The 23,040-nt window shown below is 36.4% G+C and overlaps 5 protein-coding genes across 9 annotated transcripts; 1 reads left to right on the forward strand and 4 right to left on the reverse strand.

Moving 5' to 3' along the window:
• Positions 1-92: 92 nt before the first annotated feature.
• Positions 93-2,692, reverse strand: LOC140786542 (uncharacterized). The gene is made up of 2 exons (XM_073135038.1): positions 2,338-2,692; positions 93-262 (listed from the first exon to the last, which is right to left on the reverse strand). The coding sequence occupies exons 1-2, from the start codon at positions 2,670-2,672 to the stop codon at positions 253-255; spliced, it is 345 nt and encodes a 114-aa protein (XP_072991139.1). The 5' UTR covers positions 2,673-2,692; the 3' UTR covers positions 93-252.
• A 944-nt stretch (positions 2,693-3,636) lies between these two features.
• LOC140786913 (LIM domain-containing protein WLIM1-like) lies at positions 3,637-5,238 on the reverse strand. The gene is made up of 5 exons (XM_073135628.1): positions 4,984-5,238; positions 4,436-4,532; positions 4,302-4,345; positions 4,124-4,207; positions 3,637-4,024 (listed from the first exon to the last, which is right to left on the reverse strand). The coding sequence occupies exons 1-5, from the start codon at positions 5,116-5,118 to the stop codon at positions 3,800-3,802; spliced, it is 585 nt and encodes a 194-aa protein (XP_072991729.1). The 5' UTR covers positions 5,119-5,238; the 3' UTR covers positions 3,637-3,799.
• A 1,335-nt stretch (positions 5,239-6,573) lies between these two features.
• Positions 6,574-9,235, forward strand: LOC140786543 (small ribosomal subunit protein eS1y-like). The gene is made up of 7 exons (XM_073135039.1): positions 6,574-6,685; positions 6,770-6,817; positions 6,936-7,041; positions 8,093-8,230; positions 8,303-8,488; positions 8,566-8,766; positions 8,941-9,235. The coding sequence occupies exons 1-7, from the start codon at positions 6,675-6,677 to the stop codon at positions 9,031-9,033; spliced, it is 783 nt and encodes a 260-aa protein (XP_072991140.1). The 5' UTR covers positions 6,574-6,674; the 3' UTR covers positions 9,034-9,235.
• Positions 9,236-9,922: 687 nt separating this feature from the next.
• LOC140787622 (protein NPGR1) lies at positions 9,923-16,031 on the reverse strand. Of its 5 annotated transcripts, none has more exons than XM_073136639.1 (6): positions 15,193-16,031; positions 14,354-14,759; positions 13,999-14,257; positions 11,283-12,496; positions 11,038-11,185; positions 9,923-10,566 (listed from the first exon to the last, which is right to left on the reverse strand). In XM_073136639.1, the coding sequence occupies exons 2-6, from the start codon at positions 14,543-14,545 to the stop codon at positions 10,256-10,258; spliced, it is 2,124 nt and encodes a 707-aa protein (XP_072992740.1). In that variant the 5' UTR covers positions 14,546-14,759; positions 15,193-16,031; the 3' UTR covers positions 9,923-10,255. The 5 variants fall into 5 exon arrangements, with proteins under 5 accessions (XP_072992740.1, XP_072992739.1, XP_072992738.1 ...); XM_073136638.1 differs by having other exon boundaries at positions 15,202-15,453; XM_073136637.1 differs by having other exon boundaries at positions 15,197-15,453.
• Positions 16,032-18,576: 2,545 nt separating this feature from the next.
• On the reverse strand, positions 18,577-22,656 carry LOC140787760 (mitochondrial outer membrane protein porin 5-like). Its single transcript, XM_073136854.1, has 6 exons — positions 22,462-22,656; positions 22,273-22,340; positions 19,677-19,787; positions 19,501-19,587; positions 19,213-19,421; positions 18,577-19,135 (listed from the first exon to the last, which is right to left on the reverse strand). The coding sequence occupies exons 1-6, from the start codon at positions 22,505-22,507 to the stop codon at positions 18,829-18,831; spliced, it is 828 nt and encodes a 275-aa protein (XP_072992955.1). The 5' UTR covers positions 22,508-22,656; the 3' UTR covers positions 18,577-18,828.
• Positions 22,657-23,040: the final 384 nt, after the last annotated feature.

Below are 23,040 nucleotides of genomic sequence, written 5' to 3' on the forward strand. Positions count from 1 at the left end.
CAAAAAAAAAATGTATTTCACATTGGCATTCAAATTAGTGGCAAGCATCTTCTTTAACAAAAATAATAACTAATCATTTACCCGACTTTGAATAGCTTGTAATAATTGATATTATTTCATTCAAAGTTCAGAAAGAAGAACAAATCAGTTCAAGCTACAATCTATCAGCAACAAACAAATAAGAGCAGATCCTTATGACCATATGGTTGGAGAAAACTTTCTTCAGAATTACTCTTGTTGGAAGAGATGTCCTCAGTGACCCCTGTTCCGCAGACAAAGAAATATAACAATTAGTCAAGAACGTGAATTGTACTGTTCAAATTAGAAAGAAGCATTGATCCAATAAGGAAGAGAATTGTAAAGCATAACATGTATTCATCAACCGAGATTCAGTTTGCAACCGTATCATGAATATAATTTATACACCACTTCCATAAGTAATAGCATCCTGGCATAATACAAAGTCTATAAGTTGGACAGACAATCAGAAATTATTGGATCATTATTTCAGAAAGTATCCCATGAGACCAATTTTATGAGCTAAAACCATTATCTATAATCTAAACTTGCATGTATCAAAGATAACTTTTACCCTGCTTGCACCTACAAAGATTGAAAATTTATTGCTTCCCAGTAAAATTGAGGCCATCAATCTTGTAAAGATAACTTTGGTTTCTGACCACAATTATCAGCCCTATAACAGTAAAACTTAAATCAATCATAATTTCTTATCTTTTCTTGTATACAATTATTAAAGTTTCAAATTGCTGACTCAGAGATGTCACTCTGACAGCAAGGCTTGTTGCATTTAAAAGGTAGTGCGTTTACGTCTTAGAAATAACCTCTTCAAAAAATGAGTGTAAGGTTGTGTATATCCTCCCTATGTACTCTTCTATTACTATTGACTTAAACTCCATTCAATTACTCCTAACATCCTCATCATAACTTATGTCAAAATAAACAAATCTTGCAAAACTGAATTGGAAACCTTGCATTCCCCAAAGGCCAAAACTTGATGATGAATACAAAGCTACTGACACTTAATATATTAAGAACTCATACTATTATGCTTTCTAAATTTTTGGCTATTTGGACTACTATTGAGATAGAAAGGCTAAACACACAAAATATCCACCTTAAAATCAGAAAGAGAACGACCTTGAAGGTCTTCATTTCCTACAGCATTCTTGGTTGCAAGATTAGACATCAACATTCAAGCCATCTAACAAGTCATGGAAGGGGGGACCTGAAGCTTATGGCTACATCGTCTATATGGATCTGAGAATCAAAGCCAAGTAGAAGATTACAAGCTAATGAAGAGTCAAGAACTGGAATGTGAGAGATGAGCAGAGGAAAGGGGATATTTATAATATGGTGTTGTCCCACATAGAGGTAGCACAAGATGGAAACTGGAAAGGAATGGTGGTTTTGAAAATCTCCAATTAGAATTTCATGTATACTTGGGTGCTCACAATTAGAATTTCATGGTTTTGAAAACAGTCAAGTTAAAATTTTAGAAATCACAATTACAAGGATAGTATCATTAGTGAAGACAATAAGTACAGAGAGAGGAATACCCATTCAAATAGTACGGTAAGTGCTCCAAAGAAATACTCCTTTCATAGGAGTAGTAATCTAAGGCACCTAGTAATGACGTCTCAAAGGTAAATAAACTAATAGGGAAAATCTCCAGAAAAAGTATAAACACATTACAATCCCAAGTTATGGAATTTTATATATAATATCTAAGTTGCCATAGGTGGATTATACTCAGAATAACTCCTCCAATAAAGGTTATCTTTATCTTTCTTAACTTTCCTTAGCTGATAGTGGTTTATTCAAATCAAAGAAGTCAGATTTGACTCAAACTTAGGTTGGTTATTGCACAAAGCAATTCAACTCCAAGTAACTAACCCTAGTAGGGTTCCCATTTGTCAAAAAATTAGTAAACAACAGCATGATCGCCTCCCATTGCAAAATCTCCTAAACCCAAGATAATACATTTTTCGATAGAAAATTATTGCCATTCTCTTCCGTGTACAAGAAAGTTTAACAGGTTTGTCTCAGGTTGCAGAAGCACAGACTACAATGCTTAAGGTAGATAGCTCAGTCTACCAACTGGCGTCAGAGGATTCCACAATGATGATTGTGTCAGCTCAAATCTAAATTAGACCGATTTAATCTATAAATTAGCAAATTACATGCAGAAAATAAACCCAAAACCTAGGGAGTGATATGCACACACACAAAAAATAAAAACTTTTTTCCTTCCCTTTTCTTCCCTTCTCCTCGATCAAGATTAGGATTTAATCGTATGTAAGGGAGGGGAGAGAGGACCTGATCTTTTTGACGAGGATGGTGCGGAGCTTGCGGGCGAGCTCCTGGGAGCGGATGCGGAGCTGGAGGTTCTTACGGGCGAGGACCCGCTTCTCGGAGTTCTTCACGTGGTGCTCCACCTGCCGTCGGATCAGTCGCTCCATGCCGCTCGAGGTGATCTTGCGCTCCATGATCCCCAGCGCCTGCTCTAGGTTCCCGTTCCTAACCCGAACCCGTATCCACCGCTCCCACCGCATCTTCTGCGGCGGCGCCGGCGGCCTTACCGCCGCCGCTGCGGGGATCCACGGCTCCGATCGCCGGAGCAAGGACGAGAGCCGCGTCGCCACCCGATTCATCGCAGCCTTTTCGAACAGCGGAAGACGGGCAGGGCAGAGGCGAACTTATCAGTATATTTGATTGAGGTCTCGGGCATCTTATCGGGCTATAAGACCCGAACCGATAATGTTGAATCCGATAAGTCTTATACGACTAAATATGGAATTTCCGGTAATAGATCATTCAAATTAATTAGTTCTATACTGTGAGATTCCAAGATTCCTTTTATTCATCAAAGCAAAATCCCCTTTTAACTATTTTGATTTATTCTTTTTATAATGGAATGCTTTTATAAAATTAAATCTCACTAAGATCCTAGTGAGTTTAGATTAATGAATAATATTTTATTATTTCTTGATCATGAGTAGAGATAAAAATATTTCTTTTTTTTCTCAAGAAAAGTGAGATAGCACCAAAAATTTTGATATCAACCAACTTGTATAGTACTTTGCATAGATGACTGTGTCGATCAGTACGGAGCATGCCGATCGACACTTGCTATCTCGGCGACGTACCGGCATGTAGCACGAGGGGTGCCACACAGTTCCCCTCCTAATAGTTTCGCCATCAACCTTATCGTTAAGCTTGCCGTCTCGCCGCAACTTAAGTTTTAATCAATAAACTATCTTGTCGTTAAGCTTGCCGTCGTCGCTCGCCGCAACTCAAGTTTTAACCAATAAACTCTCTATCTCTCTCTCTCTCAATTTTGATCTTTTCTTCCCCTCCCTCGGGCTACGGCACCCAACGTGAGCTCAGGCGACGGCGAAGGCGAGCGGCAAAGATGCGTTACATTTTTTTTTCTTTTTCTTACGACACGTGACGTGCTGTTCCGTGTCGATCGACAGTCGACATGTGCCGTGTCTGTGGCACGGCGATCGTTGGTAATTTGAATGCTTAGATATAATAAATTTGAATAATTTTGCCCCCCTAACTTAAATACTTTTGCGAGGAGAAAGAAATGAATTTAGCTGATTGCACTTCATATCCATTCAAAGCATACAAATCTCATTGAAGAACATTCATCACAACTTTTTTTTTCTTCTTTTTCTTTTTCTTTTCTAGTCCACACATCAAACTTGAACAACCATTATTGTTCTTGAGGAAATAACAAGAAGGCATGCATTTGGATAACTAGAAAATTAATCAATCAAGACTCTGACACTACTTCTGCAGTTGCTGCTCTCTCCCTTGTATTCTTCTCTTGGTCATTCTCAAGCTGGCTCAAATTTCCTTTCTCTTTAATCAACTGGATGTGGTGGTGCTTGCAGTAGAGCTTTCCCTCATGTGCAATGTAGTTTGAAGGGCTTATAACACATCCTCCATAGGTGCATTTGAAGCAGCTCTTATGATATGCAGTTCCATTAACAGTAACCTTTCAAGATAGACATATAAATTATCAAACAAAGATGAATGGACTGAAAACTGGTAGGGGGGGAAAAAAAAAGAAAAAGATTCGAATATCGAATTCTACCCTTTCGATTGGATACACTGTCTTATTGCAACCAAAGCATTTCTCTCTAGTGCCACCGAATGCGACCGAAACTTTGTTCGCATTCTGTTGATTAAATATTTACTGTCAGTAATTAGATACTAGAATCACAAATAATATCAGAATGAAAAATTGTATGGTTTCTTTATCTGCTGCATACCTCATTATCAACATGCTTTTCTGGTTTGACAACCTTCGGAGTTCCTGAAATAATACAGGAGAAGAGATTGCTAAAGAACACCTAGAAATATGTAGTTCATGTTGGTAGATTAAGTATGAAACTACTCATAATACCTTCAAAGCTCTTGTCCAAGCTTCCAGTCCTCTTGAAAATTTGATCATAGTGAGGTCTGCAGTATAATACTCCTTCAAAGGAATTGTAGTTTCCAAGCTGCAGTAGAAAATAGTCAAGTAATGGTACATGCCAATATACTTTTTATAATGTCTTATGAAGATTTTGCATATCTTTTTCCAGTTAGTTTTCTTGAAGGACTATGTTAATAAGATTTAAAGACTTAGTACCTGATTATTGCACAATTCGATTCGGCATTCTCTAAAAACTTGCGGTACTTTTGTAGACACAAACATGAATTTGAATCAAACAAATGAAGGTTTTATATTTTATTTGACTGATAGTAATGGTAATATTCAAACTCAATACAAAATCAAGTCTCTATATCTGTATTGCAAATTTGATATCAATCATGCAGACACTTGTACTTCATTTTTCACTATGTATCAATCATATTCAGAAACCTTTGCCAAAGGACTAACACAAGACAAACATATGTCACTTGCTTCAGAGATAGAGAAAAGGATAACAGAGAAGGCTAGTTAGATACCTTCAGAGTCCCTCTGCAATGGTGGCATCTGAAGCAGGCCTTATGATACACTCTGTTATCGGCCGTCAGCTTGTCGACGAGATACACCGTCTTTTCGCACGCCGTGCACTTCGTCAACGTCCCCTGGAATGCCATTCTCCTCTTCTCCTTCTTCTCTATCTATGATGTTTACACTATGTGGGTCTCTATATAATACACATTAGGAGAGCACAAAGGCAGAGAGAAAGCTCTGTTCTTTTGTTTTGCTTTATTCTTACAGCTCCTCTGCATGATGTGTTTGTCCCCACTGCTTTCTTTGCTTGGGACTTTGCAAAGGCCTCAAAGGACACAAGACAGCTAAATTTTTTTTTAGAAGACAGCAAATGGGGGAGGACAGGAAGGTAGAGAGAGGATGAAAGGAGGTAGTGAGAATTAAAGATATGATATATATTGTTGGTCCGTTACCTAATTGTTCAACCTTTTATCGAAGTTAGATTTCTGGAGCTCACACTTCAATAACCCATTTTTATTTTGGAACTCTCAATATTGTTAATTGGTTATCTGATGTATGGGGTGTAGAAAAAGTGTTAGTTGTAGGATGTTGCTGAGGGATGAAGCAAATGTCCCTCAGCAAGTGGAAGAGAGTGAGGAGAGAGAGAGAGAGAGAGAGAGGGAAAGAGGCAATGATGGTTGGTAGGGAGAGAAATAAATAACATGTATGAGAAAGAGAAAGAAAAACTATAATGGAATGAGTTGTTAAGCTTAAGCTAAATTAACAAAGGTTGCTTTCTAATTTGGTGGGAATAATCATCTCCAGCTAAAGCTGCAGTGAGTTTTGGAGTGATTGGTAGCCAAAAACAGAGAGAAGTAGCTTTGCTTCAGGATCTCATCATAGTCAGATTTAATTAGATCGGGTTGGGAGTGAATATCTAATGGAGCTCAGATGAACATAAAATTTAAGTAGTTAAATTATGTAAATAGAAGTGATGGATTATTGAATTTGAATTCGATTTAAGTTTGACATAATTTAATAATAAATAAATCTAATATGGATACTAAATTACCTTTCCCTTAAAATCTGAACTGAGCTTGAATCCAACAAATTAAATAGAGATTTGATCCAATCTTTACACATATCAGATTGAATTCGATTCAATTATTGTATTTTAAATATAATAACATACGTGTACTAATATAGTTTAGAAGAGAGTCAACTTTGCTTAAAGTGTTTTATTGTCCTAAGGAAGAAGTTGTCTCAAATTATGAGTGTGAACTAATTACTTTATTTAAATAATAATTATCATATTTTCATATATTATATTTTTTTTAAATAAATTTACGTCATAATTTATATTTAATTACTAACTATGAATAAATGTATTTAATTAAAATATAAATTTTATATAGAAAAATTTAAGAGCTTGTGTATAACTTATTATGTGATTTATTTAATATAAAGTTTGACCAAAATATAGATAGTTTAAACTCTAAAGAGGGCATATTAGCCATTTCACGTGCCCATCACGTGAACGGTTCAAGCAAGAAGAGGATCTTCCCATCCTTATCGGATCGGATTCTCTCAATAATAAGAAAAATCCGAACTATAAAGAAACCCTTCGCTTCGTAGGGTTAAAAGGTTCTTAGATTCGTGCCCTTCTCCTTCCCTGCTTACCTTACCCCTCTCCAAAACCCTAAACAGGCGGAGCGCAGCCATGGCAGTCGGGTGAGATTTCGCATCTCCTTTTTCTTCCCTCTCTCTAAAATTCTTCTTCTAATATTTTCCGTCTTCCTTTGCGCTCCGTTTCAGGAAGAACAAGAGGATCTCGAAGGGCAAGAAAGGAGGAAAGAAGAAGACGTGAGTTGAACAAAAAGAACACAAAAGATCCTTCCTCTCTCTCTCTCTCTCTCTCTCTCTCTTAAATCTATTTTCTTCATTACTTACTCGTTTTGATCTGGTTTGGTTTCTTCTATAGGGTCGATCCGTTCTCGAAGAAGGACTGGTATGACATCAAGGCCCCGTCTCTATTCAACGTTAGGAACGTGGGGAAAACCCTAGTGTCGAGGACTCAAGGCACAAAGGTTAGAGCTTTTATTCTTTTTGTTTCCGTCCTTGAAGAAAAATGAATTTACTGAATTTAGTTTAAATCAACGGTTCATAGATGATAGCTGTACTGCTTCATACAGTTTTAGATCAAGATGTTTGTTCCAGTAGAGTTGATTTGTTCCAAAATTGGGTAGAAGTGTTACTCTGATTATCTTCACATGGGATTGCGGTAGCGAAATGAGGTATATAACTGTTTGTGTTTTATATATAATAATTATGCAGAATGCATGAAATTTTCGCCTTGTTGTAACTTATGGATCTTACATTAAGAAATAGGATGAAGAAATGGAGATGCTACCTTATCGATTGGTTGGTCTTTTCATTTTTTCATTTTTCGTTTTATTCATTTTTTGTCTTAACCCAAAAGGTAAATATAAACCAATTGGTAAATTATTGTACTTGAGGCTGAGAGTTGGATGGTTTAGAATTGATTTCTATATTTCACTAAGATATGGCTCTTTTACTTCCCCGTACACCTGGTTCAGGGTAATATAGGGAAGGAATAGGATTAGTGATGGAACTTTATGTAATTATTATCTTTTAATCATGATCTTAATTGTGGACAATTTCAACTGTCTATCCTTTAAAGTACTGCTATTCGGTGATATAATTTCCTTTGCCTTTTGGAATAGTATTAACGAAAACGTGAGCTTATACATCACACCTACCATGTGGGTCTATATGCTTACTTTTCTCCTGGAAGTTTCAAAATTTTAGTCCCTTGTCATGTTTAAACTGCAACCAACTGATGCTTTCCCATTGCTGCTTAAAGTTTTCATATGCTTGCTGAAAATTTGTTTTGCTCTAGAAATTTAAATCTTAGATTATTGATGCCTTGGTGTTATTGGTGAGGAAGTGGCAGATTGTTATGCTTATCATATAAGTGTCAATTACACTAGCCAGTAGTAGATTGTTATGCTTCTCTCTAGCTACCTCCTAATCTCTCCCAATTTTGTTATTGGAAGTTAGCAGCATATATCATCTTTGGACCTGACTTGCTGCTAATTTTAAACTGTTCCATTTCAGATTGCATCTGAGGGTCTCAAACATAGGGTTTTTGAGGCTTCCTTAGCTGATCTCCAGAATGATGAAGACCAGGCTTATAGAAAGATCCGGCTTCGTGCAGAAGATGTGCAAGGAAAGAATGTTCTGACAAACTTCTGGGTATGTCATATCTTTGACAGGCCATTACTTAATTGGTTTCATCCATCCCCTTTTAACCCTTTTCCCTTTCAGGGCATGGATTTTACAACTGACAAGCTTAGGTCCTTGGTGAGGAAGTGGCAGACTCTAATTGAGGCACATGTTGATGTGAAAACTACTGACAGTTATACTCTGCGAATGTTCTGTATTGCCTTTACTAAGAGACGGCCTAATCAGGTTAAGCGTACTTGCTATGCACAGTCTAGCCAGATTAGACAGGTAAGTCAGTTTCATTTTGTATTGAATTAATCTTTATGCATTATTATTTATTAATTTTCTTTTTTATTTCTATACAGATTCGCCGTAAGATGAGAGAGATTATGATAAACCAAGCCACATCCTGTGATCTGAAGGACTTGGTACAGAAGTTCATTCCTGAGGTCATAGGAAAGGAGATTGAGAAAGCAACATCTAGCATTTACCCTCTTCAAAATGTGTTTATCCGCAAAGTCAAAATCCTGAAGGCCCCTAAATTTGATTTGGGAAAGCTCATGGAGGTGTGTACTCCTTCAACCCCCATCATTCATTATCAACTACAAAAGATTCTATTCTAACTCTGTATTATTCTTCTTGAATGAAATACGGTGCATTTTGGCTTGCAATTAGGTAAGCATAACGAGATAAAAGAGCATCTGCAATTTTCTTATCTCTTTATGGTATTTGCATTTCAGGTCCATGGTGACTACAAGGAGGATGTGGGTGTTAAAGTGGATAGACCTGAAGATGTTCCAATGGAAGGCGAACAAGAAGTTGTTGGAGCCTAGAAGATGGCCATTGTCAAATTTTTCAAGAAATCTCTGTTTGTTTGAGAACGCACGTGCTTTCCAGTTATTTTTTTTATCACATGAACTTCCAGCAGTTTTGGTAGCTTATTACTTGTTGCTCTTTAAATCTCTGTGGAGTTGAGATTGTCATTGTTCGTAACTTATATTTGAATACAAGAATAGATGTGGGTTCCTAAGAGCAGTTCATGCTATCAACTATTTTTGATTAATTTGTCATGCTATTTATGTTTTGGATCTTTGGCCAACTAATTGGCACTAGTATATGCACTTTCTGGGTGGACTGATAGAAGTGGTTAAGCTCTTACGAGTAAAGATGGCATGAAGCTAAAAGGAAAGGTGGTTGCCATTTTCCATGGTAAGCAAATAAATGGAGAGGGGAGTGTTGTGGTTTTATCATTGTATCAAAATACTCGTCCACTCATGCCTCTAATATTATAAACCTAATTCCAAACATATTCAGACTTTGGGATTTGGCATGCGTGACTGATCAGAATATTTCTCCATTGAAAGCTAATATTACTTGGTTAAGTTAGCTCCCATGGTTGTCTCACTGAGTCATGGCATGGGTCTGATTCCTTCTACATGCATTATAATTGATATTTAATATATGTGCACACTTTAAACTCGTTGCAATCAGTCCTATATATAAGAATGGCAAATACAAGAGGCTTGATAGTGAGAAATACATTGAATTTGTTCTTCTCCCAGTCAAGCATAAGAAATCACTAGTAATTTAGGAATGCATTCCAGCAGACTCAAAACAAATCATATGAATGGTTGATCGTAGTAAGATAATACGGTGAATCTTTTCTCGTCTTAATCAAGCATATGATATCAGTAACAATTTAAGAATGCATTCCAGCAGAGGTTTAAAACAAATCATATGAATCAGTTATAAGATAAGCAAAATTCTGATACCATCTACATTTATGTACCTAAGAAGGTGAAGTGGAAGTACAACTCATTAGATGAGAGATCACCCCGTAGTGGGGCATTACAATAATATGTGCTAGGGTATAAAATCTAGAAAAATAATTTTGTAGTTCTTGACCAAAGTATGTACATCCAACTCTGAAGAAGATACTTAGTAGCCACCCAAAAGATGCAAGTGTATATCTTACCTTCAAATACTTGCTATCTTGCCTATTTATGAGCAAAACAGTCCGCAGCTTTGACGCTTTCTTACATGATTGCAAAATTCTCAAACAATGTTCTGCAAAGGGGATGACTGCCTGAGCTCATGAGCTGCCTGAAAACAATCTGCAGCTTGACGAATTGATCCTTCCATTTTTGAGATGATTCCAAGATTTAACCAAGCATCATGATTTGTGGGCTCCAATCGGAGGGCATTCATTAATAAACTTCTAGCAATGGACAATGATTTTCCACCGAGAATTCTTAGAACTGCTGCCATGGAAACCATGCTTGGCACATAGTCAGGTTCGATTGACAATGAGAATGAGAAGGCTATTAGTGCCTCTTGATGCAATGATTGAGCTTCCAATATCAAACCTGCAGATATCAGTTATGTAAGAGGGTTTTCAAGAATTATATAATATTAAGCAAGAGGAGATGCGCTAATACGCAAAACTAATAGCAGAAAAGAGTATCAAGACCACTCTAATCTTCAACAACGTGCAATTAGGATCTTTATGATGAGACTTAATCATTGAATGAACACATAGTGTATCATTCTAATTCCGCTTAATACCTTGATAGAGGTTCATGATGCAGTTTTATACGATTTTTATAGTTGCACCAGCATTACATTTTGAAAATTTCTCCTCTAACACCAAATATTAATCTCAATGTCTCATATAATAACTCATCCTACATGCTATCATCAAGAACAAATGTTTACCATAAAAATGGAGAAAGGAGATAAATTAAAAAGAGAAATAAAAAGGGTTCATCAATCATGATTCTCCAAAATAGTGTAATCTAAAAAGCTTCATCAATGTCAAACTCTCCATAGATATTTACCTGTCACATGCCAACTCTTTTTGCGAGAAAAATTAATAGACTTGGCCTTCTCCAAGCAGATATTTGAATCACCCCATGATCTATGCTTCATGTAAATAGTTGCCAACTCCAACCATACTTCCATCTCTAGATTTCTGCCTTCTTTAACCTGCTATAAACAACTATTATGTTCAAGCTACAGAGATCAAGAAGCACAGAAACATTAACTCATTTTGTCATTATAGCTACAAGAAGGGCAACCACACCTCATGAGTAGGAGTCCATGTGTGAAGTTCCTTCTGAGCGTGAACCATGGCAAGCAAAATTCTGTAAGTATCTATCGCACTCTTGGATTGTCCCTGAGAAAAAATAAGTTGTGCTTTTAACCGTAGAAAGTCCAACTGTTCTGCATTTGCAGTCTCATCCATTGCAAGATCCACTATTGATTCAGCCTCTTTAAAGTTCTGCTCGGCAGATACAACAAGAGCTAATAACTTCCAAGCATTTACTGAACTTCCAGCTACCATGCCCAGATAAGTGGTTACATTCTCTACAGCTGCAATAAGATTTCTTTGAATTGCATTCTCCCTCCCAAGGCTATATATCACCTCAGGATTATATTTTTCAATTGTAGCAGCATATTGCAGCGACCTCAACGCATCATTTTGTAACCTTTGCCTTTCCAAATCAGAGATGCAAGATCTGGCACAATATCCATAACAGACACCAAGCAAGTGGCTGGCTATACCAACAACATGATTTTCTTTATTATCAACAGATTCTATTACTTTCAATGCAAATTTTGTCCCTTCAAATGCATTCCTTGGATTTCGGCAACATAACTTGGCTCCCAACAAGAGTGATGGAAGATGGGGTTTGTGCTTCTGCTCTGATTGACCCACAGCTTTCCGCAAAATGTTAATTGCATCATCATCCATACCTGCAGCACTATAACAAAGTGACAGAATATACCATCTCTCAACTCTGCTATAGATACCTGGCAAAATCTGTTCGACATGACTTGCCAAGACTTTACCTTGACCAGATAATGAGAGTGCAAACATTAGATGGTTCATAATATCAGGATCCCAATTTATCTCCTGAAGTGCTACCTTTCTCATGAGAATAAGAAATAGTAGAATTGCTTCCTCTATGTTACTTGCAGGAATAGTGAAGCCCAGTTGCCGATATTGAGGAGGCAGAGCAACTTCAATGCCACTATACAATAAATTCACTGCTAAGTCCTTCTGTAAGGTGGCACATCTTTTAGAATCTAAATTCCATGGTTTTACAAGAGCTCTGCGATATGCAGCAATAGCCTCCTCAAGAAAACCAGCCTGCATCCAAATCCTTGGAAGCAATTCTAGAGCTTTATGGAACATCTCCATCAGCTTACACTCATTTCCAATACCCTCAGGTACACCAAGAGGCCATGCAGATTCAACAATATCTACAATAGTCTGACACTCCATCGCGGCATCTATCATGTAGAAATACCAGTCAATGATGTACCAAGATAAGTATGTAAGCAAGCTCTTCAAGTGGCAGCATCACTTCAGAATGTGTTAAATTGCACAGGAAGGAAACAAAAAAAAACAAAAGAATAGTAAAGCATCGAGTATGTAAAAACTTGATTTTCACCTTCCTAAAGGGTGTTGGTTGGGTTTGTTTGTTCCAAAACATAAATAAGTGCATATGTCATTACATAACAAAGTTAGAACATAAGATTGCTGTTGGATCTCAGTTAAGATTACGAAAACTCATTTTCTTGTTTATGTACCAGTGAAGTCATAGAACAGTCTCAATAATACAATAGGGTTAGATTTGTTCAATATATATATATATATATATGTGTATGTATGTCTATATATGTGGCAGGGGTTTTATTTGGAAGATGATGTAGAATATTAAAAACTTGAGGAGTTGTTAGATTTAGGTGATATAAAGGTTAACGCCATTAGTAAAAATGTCAAAATGGAATACTATATTGAAGGACTGTAGAATAGTGTGGTCTGTAGTTGAATTACTATCTTGCAGATTCAACTAAGTAATTTTATGTTAACAGAATTTTGCAGTTAGATCAATGGTCTTGACTTGAATGAAATAGTTTAAATAGTTTGAGATGGTTCTGTAGATTACAGAAGTTTCTAACATATGAACAAAGAAATTGTAAAGTCTGGAGTAAGTAACAGATCAAGTGTGGGATATTAGAAAGTATTCAGGGCCAAGTATATCAATAATAGAATCAGAATGTGTGGTGTAAACAAATTAACTACATGAATTGGTCTAGGATGGATTAAGCATAGATAGCTTGCAGTGGAAATGATACATGAGTGGTTGTTGATTTTAGTGATTCTTATGTACCTAGGAAATCAAAAGATACAGATTAAAGATACAAGAAAACTCAGAGAAGCAGAACAAGACGGTATTAAGAACAGTATAACCACCAAAATCACCAAAAATATTCTTCTAAGTTCTGACAGCTTATATTCTAGTTGGCTAGAAGAATCCTTCTCCATGTTCCCTAGGCAATGTCAAGTCTTTTATCAAATTAATATTGTGCCATTTCTCACTAATTCAGTTCAAATCATTCTTTAGTCTTCTCCCCAGTGTAACACCTTGCATTTTGATCCAGTCACTCCTTGTTATTTCCCTCTTAGGTGTCTTGTTGACAAATCTAGATTATCTTGAAAAATCAATTCCCATTGATTCCATTCATCTCCATATTGTTGCAAAACTTGGACACTGGTAGTTGCTAAATTTGAATATCTTGGTTGTTAAATGAGCTGTTCTGCTGGTCTGAGCAGTACCTAAGGTTAGAGTTATGAGTTTCACTGAATTAAGAAGCCCAGAAAGGTAACACATAATCAGCATTCAAGTAAAATATGATTTCACTGCTCACATATATCCAAGTCTAAAAGAACAAAAGTGCAAAATGCAAGTGGAATCATTCTTATTAACGTAAAATGAATGTTTAATTACCTTTAGCTCGACCAAGTCCTTCCAAGGACTTCGATTTTAGCAATATTGCTTCTAGAAGCAGGCTAACTGAATGCATCGACATAGCATTTATTGGCAAGTTTTCTCCTTTTGAACGAGTCTTTCTAGACCTAGATCTTTCAGCAATAGCTCTTATCATCCTAGGCCTCAATACTCGTACATCAATAGCCTGAAACACTTGCAATGCTGCATCAAAATTTCCTCTCTGATACTCCAGTCGACCTAGCAATGCCCGGGCCTCCTGCCAATAAATAATACACAACCAAATCAAAGCTAGCAAAAGCACATAGAAATAGAATGAATTCCCAAAGGTAGAAGATAATAAAAAGAAAATAACCTCATAATTCAATGAAAGAGTCTCCTTTAAAGCTGATTCAACATCATCCACTTGACTATCATCAAATTTTGAATCCCAATCCCCTGTTCTTGAAGACAGGCCATTTAAAGAGAAATCCCTCGTAGCAAGTGATTCCGGTGATGGGGGCATCTCTTCAAACTGGAACTGTTCTCCACTGCAAGTGCACAACATGCTTACACGGATATTTACCACAACGTAGATTAGCTCATTCAGTGATCATCTGGAGTAATCCCTCTCATCCCTGATAAACTTATCTGCTGGCATTGCCGCTGAGACATACTAAAGAATATCAGCTCTATCTTATCCTTTTCCAGACTTTCAGAAATCCGTTTGGATATCCCTGTAATTGATCACAGGACTGGAGCCATTACCAACTCAGAGCAACCTGATCAGAAAAGGTGGACTTCAATAACTGCAAATAGCTATATCGAAATTAACGAGCAAAGCATCTGTATGCAAACAATCATATGCCCACAAAGTCGTAACAGTTCGAAAATGAAGACTTCGTACCAAAGATTAAAGTTTTGATAGCAACAATGATCACTAAAACCCAAGATCCAGAATAGGAAAAATTCCTAAATTTAAATCCACAAGGAACAAACCAAGCACAGTAGCAACACTCTGTTCTTTCCTCTTCTACTAATAATTAAACTCCACTTGTCAAAACAGCCAATAAAACGAAAAAGAACCTATGCAAACCCCTTCTAATACCAATTTCTTAGGAAAACCATCTACAGCACAAAGAGTAGCTAAAAAAAAAAAAACCTCAATTCGACGAAAACTAGAGCAGAAAAGATCGAATATCCCGAAGCACCCACTTACAGAACCTGCAGGAATTTCCAAGAAACGAGCGAGCGGTCGTATCACGAAAGGCCACAGACGCAATACATCAAACAGTTGAGCGGCACCAGAGTACACCCAAACGCCAGACCGAACCAGGCTGGAAGAGTCACCAATGCCAATGACTTTGTACACACTCGAAAGCAATCAAACAAAGCAATTCCCCAGACAACGCGGGAGCAAAGAGAGCAAAAAGAGGACAAGATAATGACACGAGGAACACATAGCACCAAAACATCCGAGACCACCCGACCTGGCCCCCCCCCCTCCCCCCCCAAAAAAAGAACACTTTAGGAGAGGGATCTCTAGATTTCCTCTACTTCAAGTAGGATCATTATCCATGCAAAGTGCCATCTGGGTAGTTCTTCAAATGCAATAATAAATTCCTCTCCCCGTATCATTTTTCAAAGATGTAATTTTTTTTCTTCTTCTTCTTCTTCTTCTTTTTTTTACATTTTAATCCCTGTGTAGTATGATTATTACGACTTTGGATTCCCGGAGTAATTAAAAAATTGGTGGCATGTGATGCTTCGGTTTTGCTTTTGACTGGAGTTATAGGCCCTTTGGCGCCTAACGTACTAGAGGGGAGAGGATCACGTGCAGCATGGATCGGAGGAATCAGATATACAGTTAGGAGGAGTTCTGTGAGCCAACTGTAGGACTGCCAAGTGGTGTACAGGCGTAGCAGGTTCCTGCATTTGAGGGGTCTAAAGGATCAGCTTAAGGATCTAAGCCCCGTGATTCCGAATTCAAATGGCAATAGATGCTAGATTTGACGTTGTTGGGTGACTACACGGAGTGTGTGATTCTGTGTACAGTTGACTAAAATTATTTCCCTCCTTATTTTGAGTTTTTTTTTATTACTAAAATGGGTCTGCATAAAATATTACTTATTTAAAATAGTCTATTAGCAAATGGGATTTGTTTTGTCGCTAAACAGTTAGATAATTTCTGTGTTGTGTTATTTCTGTGTTGTGTTCGTATAAGCCCAACAGTTTAACAGTTTACATATAAAGAGCGCTCAATATTTAACAGATAGAATAAGTACATTATATAGGAATCGCTAAAATTGTTCATCGAATTTTGCCGTTGATATGTACTTTTTATAATAAATTTGACGGAAGATATTTTGTTGGTAAACAATTATCACAATTCTGTGTTCATATGAACTGAACAGTTTAACGGTTTACATATAAAAAGTATACTACGTAGAAAAGATAGAATCTTCTTTTTCTTTAACAAACTATGTTCATCCTTCTTACCAAACATAGTTTAGGAGTTTCAAATTAAGAGATTGGAAGTTTAAAGAGCTAAATACGCTAAAGTTGGCTCAGATTGATCCAATTATCTAAACCTAATTATCAAAGGAGAAGGAGGGTTGACTGTGTTGTTCAGTCTACTACAAACTACAAAGAAACAGATTATAGATAAATCAAATCTATAATTGAAAAATAAATAAGCTTTGAAAATCAAAGTTTAAACTTATTATCTAACTAAATATCGATAGTGAGTTGGTGGCATGTGTAATTCAAACTTTGGTGGGTCCAATCCACGAGGATGATGTGAGTGAATGTCAGACTCTCCAGTGGGAGATCCAAAGCCACATCTTCCTTTATATTCTGCGCAGGAATTTCCTACGGTAAGTGTTCTGCCAGCCGATTCAAAATAGCACAGCCTTTACTAGCGTAAAGAATTATAGAATCGACTCCAATTTTAAATAATCAGTGAAAAAATTATTTAATAATTTTATTTAACGGATAAGTTTAGTTAATGTTTGGAGAAGGAGTTTAACAGTGTAACGACTTAAAACTTAATATATAAAGAGAGTTGATCATTTATTCACTCGAGAATGATTAAAAAAAAAAGAAAAATTCTTAAAAATAAAAATAAATCTGCCATATATTCTTACCATTTTATTTATCTACCAAGTTCTCTTTTCACCAGCCTAACCTCCACATTATTATTATTGGCCTAGAGAATTGATGAATTATTTAGTTATTTCACTTTTAAATAAAAAAAACGCTAAATAATTTAACGTTTTACCAAAATAGAAAAGCACTTTATATTTTCCACATAACATGCCAAAGTCTTTTATCCGTTAAAGTATTTTACTTCAACTAAATACTCTGTACGTGAACCACTTAATTATTCAGTACTTTTATTTTTGGCGAGTTATAACATAAGAGCCGGTCCTATTTTGATAATAACTTTGATGAGTAGATCAAAATAATAAATAGTTTTCTTTATAAAGCACCATTTTGGTCATCAACTCACCAAAAGAAAGGACCATATATTTCAACGAGGTATGCAAATTTCCACAACAAGCTTTATGCAATTTCAGAGCACAATTTGCACAAATTCGAATTATATTTTATCTAATATGTGTGTGTGTGTGTGTGTGTGTATATAATGGTAAACCAGAGTATCAGTAATAACATTACATAGAGCTCCACAGTAGCAATTAAATATTTCAAAACTCCCTTCATATACGTTTATCCCATTGCAGACTTTGCAAAGCTATCTATTTAGCTGAGCTAACTCAATGAAGGCATTCACAACATCTCTTCTTATTACACTACTACACTTTCAGACTGACTTCAGAAAAATGAAGCAAGTAAGTTTACACACATGAATAGTACGTTTGATATTTACAATTTATCTTTAGATAAATTACACAACCAAATTTAACAGAGTAATTTGCACATTTTTTAAAGGACATTTTCACACCTTTGGCAAGCACAATTGACAAACATATATACCTCCACAATTTGCATACTATCAGAGTATTCATTCCACAAGTTGAACTACACAATATCAGGGTATTCAGGATATTTGCTTTTGCATTCAACAAGTGTGTATATAGAACACACAAACCTCTTGTGGTTTGCACAACTTCAGATAAGCACCAAACATGTCACTTCTCAGACTATATAACAAATTGCAATATAAACAGGGATCAGTTTGCTACTTTGGTTCATTGCCAACTGCAGCAGATAGATGTTTATGGAAGTGAATATATGACTAATGGGTGATCAAGTTTTTTCTATTAACTACAGCAAATTGAAGTCTTCAGTATCATTTGATTAAAGAAGTGTTGATGTAAAACATTCTGTAGGATATAACCCTCAGCAACATCTAGATAAGAAGTTGAAATCAAGGACCAAGTGGCACAAGAATACTAAGGTTAAGATGTACTTGGATAAGCTCTTACATCCTTTTACCATCAACCAATTATCATGTACATGCAGATAAACTTGCACTGTAAGTAGAACAATCATCAAGATCATTGATCACCAACAAATAGAAGTGCTGAGAGAGGTCAAGTCAGTAAAATTCACATGCCAACTCTGCAAGATAGAATATACTGTGACTGCTACTAACAGTCAACAAGCAAGCATCTTAATGAAAAATGGAATTACATATCTATGAGACATCAGAATCTTCAAAAAATTCCAGCAGAGAGTAAAATGGCCAAAATTTCCACCAAAATCGAGCAGTCTTCCACAGTAATTTAAAAAAAAAATCAACAGATATTTGTATATGGAACAACTTTATTGCCGATTAACTTCTCAACCAAACTGAAATATTCAAGTTCAACCTCTATTGGTGTGTGGTCAAGGCTTGAGAGCAAGGGCCAAACCAAACTTCGGAGACCTATCCAAGGCCTTGGTGTCAAATTCACCAGAGATGGTGAGAATAGATTTGGGCTTAATCTCATGTTGAAGAAGAGCTGCAAGCTTCCCAGAGTCATTAAGCCTCGTCTTCACAGTTGTTTGCGGATCAACTGCGTATAGACCACCAACTGTAAAGGTGTTCTCCTTAGTTGAGAACTTTCTAATTATCTCTGCCACTGCAGAGGTCTTCTGCTTCTCATCAAAATGATATACATATGAGGCTCTGAGAGTGTCTCCTTTATCCGCCCTATTGGAAATCATTATATAGGTAAGACTCTAAGGTTTCTTTTTTTCCTGCTAAGTATAGGATAACAGACAACTTACAGAATGATAGAAGCATTATAATCTGGATTGGTCAGCCCAATTCCAGCACTATACTTAGTAAAACTTCCCAAGGCTGTGTCAAAACCTGCTTCTGCACCAAAAACAATGCCATGGGCACCGAGAGTCGCAGAAAGATCAACAATAGGGGATGGCTTCAGGCCTACTAGTGAGGCAAAACTTCCATGGTCATGAAAATATTGCACCTCTATCTGGCAAAAGGAGACATGTTTATATATCTCACGATCAGAAGTTTCATGATTACAAATTGAGACACAAAAATGTTGATACCTTTCCAGAGTTGCAATCAGGCAGCTTGAGAGAAGCAATAGTTTTCGTAGATGGCAGAATCTCTGTTATGGTGAGAGTAGTGGAGATCTGACATATCGTAACACAATAACCTGTTAAGACTATCTAGAAGCCTACTTCAAAAGAAGTAGGACAGAACCAACGATCAAAAAACATACATTTGAATCCGTATCAACTTTGACATCAACAAGGGTGTTCTTGTACTTGTATTGTGAACAAATGTCAAGAGAATAAAGTCCCCCTTTCTTCAAGGCAGCAGAAGTGAGGCCCTGAAATAAATCAAGCATATATTCTTGTCACTTACCCTTTGATATCCATGTGATGAAAACATGCTGAATCTGCTAGCTTAAAAATTGTAGCAAAAAAACTCCTAAACAAGTATATCTACTAAAACCAAATGTAGAACCTCAGCTAATAAGGTAAATATTGCACCTTTTTCTTTACTAGTGATACTCATGGGCTATTTCCAAAAAATTGGCACTCAGTCAATCCCTAATATCTGGTTAAATGTATGAATTGTCGTGCCTATTAGCACGGTTGGCACTGGTCAATAAGTATTGTGCCAATGAGTCAGCACCCATATGGAGATAGTATCTCGATACTCTCTCATGGCCAAATTGGCTACCCATGCTGATGCGTGTTGCTAGAAACTAGTCATATATCACTTTAAACAAATCTAATTTGAGATCTTTTTCAATCTCTTCTGATACCTCTTTTCACTGTGGTGCTTGATTTATATAGGTTACACATCAAATTTTAGAAATCAAAGGAAAATTTTTATTTTCCAAAAGTTATTAGCCCCAACTTAGAAGATTCAAGAAAATTTGAGAAAAATAATGAGATTAGAATCTAATTACATATGTACACTAATTTTTAGAGTTGAAGGACTTTATATTAGCCCTAAAACCTATTTTAAGGCCCTAGAATGATTTAAAGATTATTCTTTTGACATGTCAAGCCTATTCAGTGTGTCAAAAGCGTACTAGCTCAGTATGACATATGCCAAGGATACGTACCATGCCGAGCCAAGGTCGACAGACCTTGTGCCTTTAGCACAACAGTCCTTGGTTAAATGTATTGGAATACGGTTTCTGGAAGGATATAATAACATGGTGTCGAGGGGAATGCATGACATGGATTTCAGTAGCAAAATATTACATAAGTCAAATATTTGTCATTAGATTCCATTGAAACATCTAATACAAAACTAAAGAATAGAAAAAATTATGGAAATGTATTGGATACATATTTCTTATTAGATTTCATATTTCACGAAAGAATGAAGGGAATGTACATTTCCAGAGGTTATGGCAGAATCAGTGTCTCATTAAACTTTCAGTTATAACACTTAACCCCCTTGCATACTGACATAACTGCAACTGGGTGACAGATGTTACTTTTAAATTTTACAAAAAGGCAAAGTTACCATTCCTACTAGCTTGGGTTTTTTTTTTTGTAGAAGTACACAACCGTAAAACTTCTTTCACCCCTAGTCACCCTCATTTGTAAATATCGTCATTGCTAGCATATCAAATTACATAGAACAAAGACAACAATTAAAATTTTGACAAGTTTTGGCGGGACTTATTATCATGGTTATCTTTCAGATGGAAATGAGTTCAGGGCGTATCACAAAGTGCACGGAAAGACAGTCAACAACCTCCACCAAGGTCAGAAAACGAGAAATATAGGAAAGAAGATTGTAGATCAGGCTATCAAAACAATCCAAATTAAGCTTTGTTTGAGCTCAATTCCATAGTAAGCTACATCAAGCTCAGTTAGAATTAAACACACTAAAGCTTTAGTTTGCACTAATATGATTGAAATTTATCTAAAGCAAACCATGACAAAACCTTGAGACTCGGCTCAAAGGCTCACAACATACACTGATACACATATGCACACACAACTCACCGAGAGAGAGAGAGAGACTAATAATCCTACATGATGATAAAAGAAAGAGAGAAAGATAAAATTAAAATACATTTTCACATTCTCAATCCTTCATAAATTTTAAGACTATTTTCTGCACACTTCAATAAATCAAAGCGATGGTTCAGGCTTCATTGCTACTTTAATTCAAACTTGAACTGGTACTTAAGCCCATTAAAGAAAAATAAAATGAAGAAACATACATATATTCAATCTTGAGATCAAGATTAAGGCAAGTGTTTCAAAACCAATTTGACTTGGATTGAATGACCAAACTTGAATATAGAACCTAGCCTCAGAGCAAGTTTGATCAGACTGAAGCTTGGTGAAGCTGAGTCCAGCTGCACCTCCGTTACTTTGCCATAGAAAGTAAATGAATAAACAGCCATATAGGAACACAACGCTCAAGATCAAACAGCAACATACATACTTTCAAAGAAAGAGCATATATTACCAAATTCAAGTATATTTCATTTGCAAAAACATAACGTGCTGAACCAAACTTCATGATTGGGACGAAATGTTGACTACAAAAAAAGAAAAAAAAAGAATTTATTCCAATAAAGTTGCTACAAACCAAAAATAGAACCCAATAGCGACAGTATTGCAGAGGACTTCACAAGTTGAAGAAAGCATCCATACACACTATATAATGAAAGCCAAAACCCAGTAAAATGAGATCTGATCACTCATCCAACCGCACTCCCACCCCATCCCAAACATTTGTCGATCTAAAAACAGAACCATCCCACTCAATTACAAGAAGTACATCAATCAAAATCTCTGCAACACAGCAGAAGTAAACAAAAGATCCAGGCTTACCAATCCGGAGGCACTCGAGGTCGAGACGGTTAATTTCTGGTCATAGCTATAGTCCTTTGTGAGCAGATCTAGATCACAAACAACAAAAAAACGGCAAAAATCAGAAAAAAGAAGAAGAAGAAGAGAGGATAAAAATCACAAAAAAGAGGGGAGGGGGAAACGAGCTGAGACTTGGGTAATCGAACCTACCTTTGGCCTTCTTTCCAATGTCGGAGAAGAGCCCCGGTCCCTTCATGCTTGTAGAGAGAGCGAGAGCGAGAGAGAGAAAGAGGGGAGATGGAATTAGGGATTTGAAATGAGGGACGAGAGAGAGGGGAATGAATGCCTCGTGAAAGGGAAGGGGTAGGATTCCAGGGGAGGGGGAAAGAATCCAATTTGTTTCAATTTTTCTAGAAAATATCTGCAACCGTTGGATTGGAATCAGGGTGTAATGTGCCACTGTGGACGGCTAGATCTGCGATGCGACCACCTTGGAACTTTAATTACAGGGTTATGTTTGGTAATCAAGATTAGAAGGAAGCTATTAAGCAGAGGCTATTTGTCACATTTTGACATAGAAAAGAATAAGATAATTTTAAAGACAAGGATTGTAACCCTTGCAATGGGACATGCGAGTTGAATTTAAGAAAACTTTTTTTTAAAGAAAAAACATTGGGCATTTAATTTTATTATGGTTGATGAATTTTAAGTAACTATAGATGAAAATGATCTTAATACCATTAAATGTTTTCTAATTTAAAGATGAAAATAAATCGAGAACTAAATTTT

Source organism: Typha latifolia, chromosome 4, assembly GCF_019914945.1.
Source record: "Typha latifolia isolate L0001 chromosome 4, TyphaL0001v2, whole genome shotgun sequence".
Classification (NCBI taxonomy): Eukaryota; Viridiplantae; Streptophyta; class Magnoliopsida; order Poales; family Typhaceae; genus Typha; species Typha latifolia.

Coding starts and splice junctions, on each gene's coding strand:
- LOC140786543 (XM_073135039.1), top strand. Junction 6,818..6,935: donor AAAGGAGGAAAGAAGAAGAC/GTGAGTTGAACA, acceptor TTTCTTCTATAG/GGTCGATCCGTTCTCGAAGA. Junction 8,231..8,302: donor ATGTTCTGACAAACTTCTGG/GTATGTCATATC, acceptor TTTCCCTTTCAG/GGCATGGATTTTACAACTGA.
- LOC140786542 (XM_073135038.1), bottom strand. CDS start 2,672: ATGAATCGGGTGGCGACGCGGCTCTCGTCCTTGCTCCGGCGATCGGAG.
- LOC140786913 (XM_073135628.1), bottom strand. CDS start 5,118: ATGGCATTCCAGGGGACGTTGACGAAGTGCACGGCGTGCGAAAAGACG. Junction 4,533..4,983: donor ATTGCAGAGGGACTCTGAAG/GTATCTAACTAG, acceptor TTTCTACTGCAG/CTTGGAAACTACAATTCCTT. Junction 4,025..4,123: donor CAGTGTATCCAATCGAAAGG/GTAGAATTCGAT, acceptor CTATCTTGAAAG/GTTACTGTTAATGGAACTGC.
- LOC140787622 (XM_073136639.1), bottom strand. CDS start 14,545: ATGTTGTGCACTTGCAGTGGAGAACAGTTCCAGTTTGAAGAGATGCCC. Junction 11,186..11,282: donor CATGGACTCCTACTCATGAG/GTGTGGTTGCCC, acceptor TGTTTATAGCAG/GTTAAAGAAGGCAGAAATCT. Junction 10,567..11,037: donor AAAGAGTTGGCATGTGACAG/GTAAATATCTAT, acceptor TGATATCTGCAG/GTTTGATATTGGAAGCTCAA.
- LOC140787760 (XM_073136854.1), bottom strand. CDS start 22,507: ATGAAGGGACCGGGGCTCTTCTCCGACATTGGAAAGAAGGCCAAAG. Junction 19,588..19,676: donor AAGTTGATACGGATTCAAAT/GTATGTTTTTTG, acceptor ACGATATGTCAG/ATCTCCACTACTCTCACCAT. Junction 19,136..19,212: donor TATAATGCTTCTATCATTCT/GTAAGTTGTCTG, acceptor GATTTCCAATAG/GGCGGATAAAGGAGACACTC.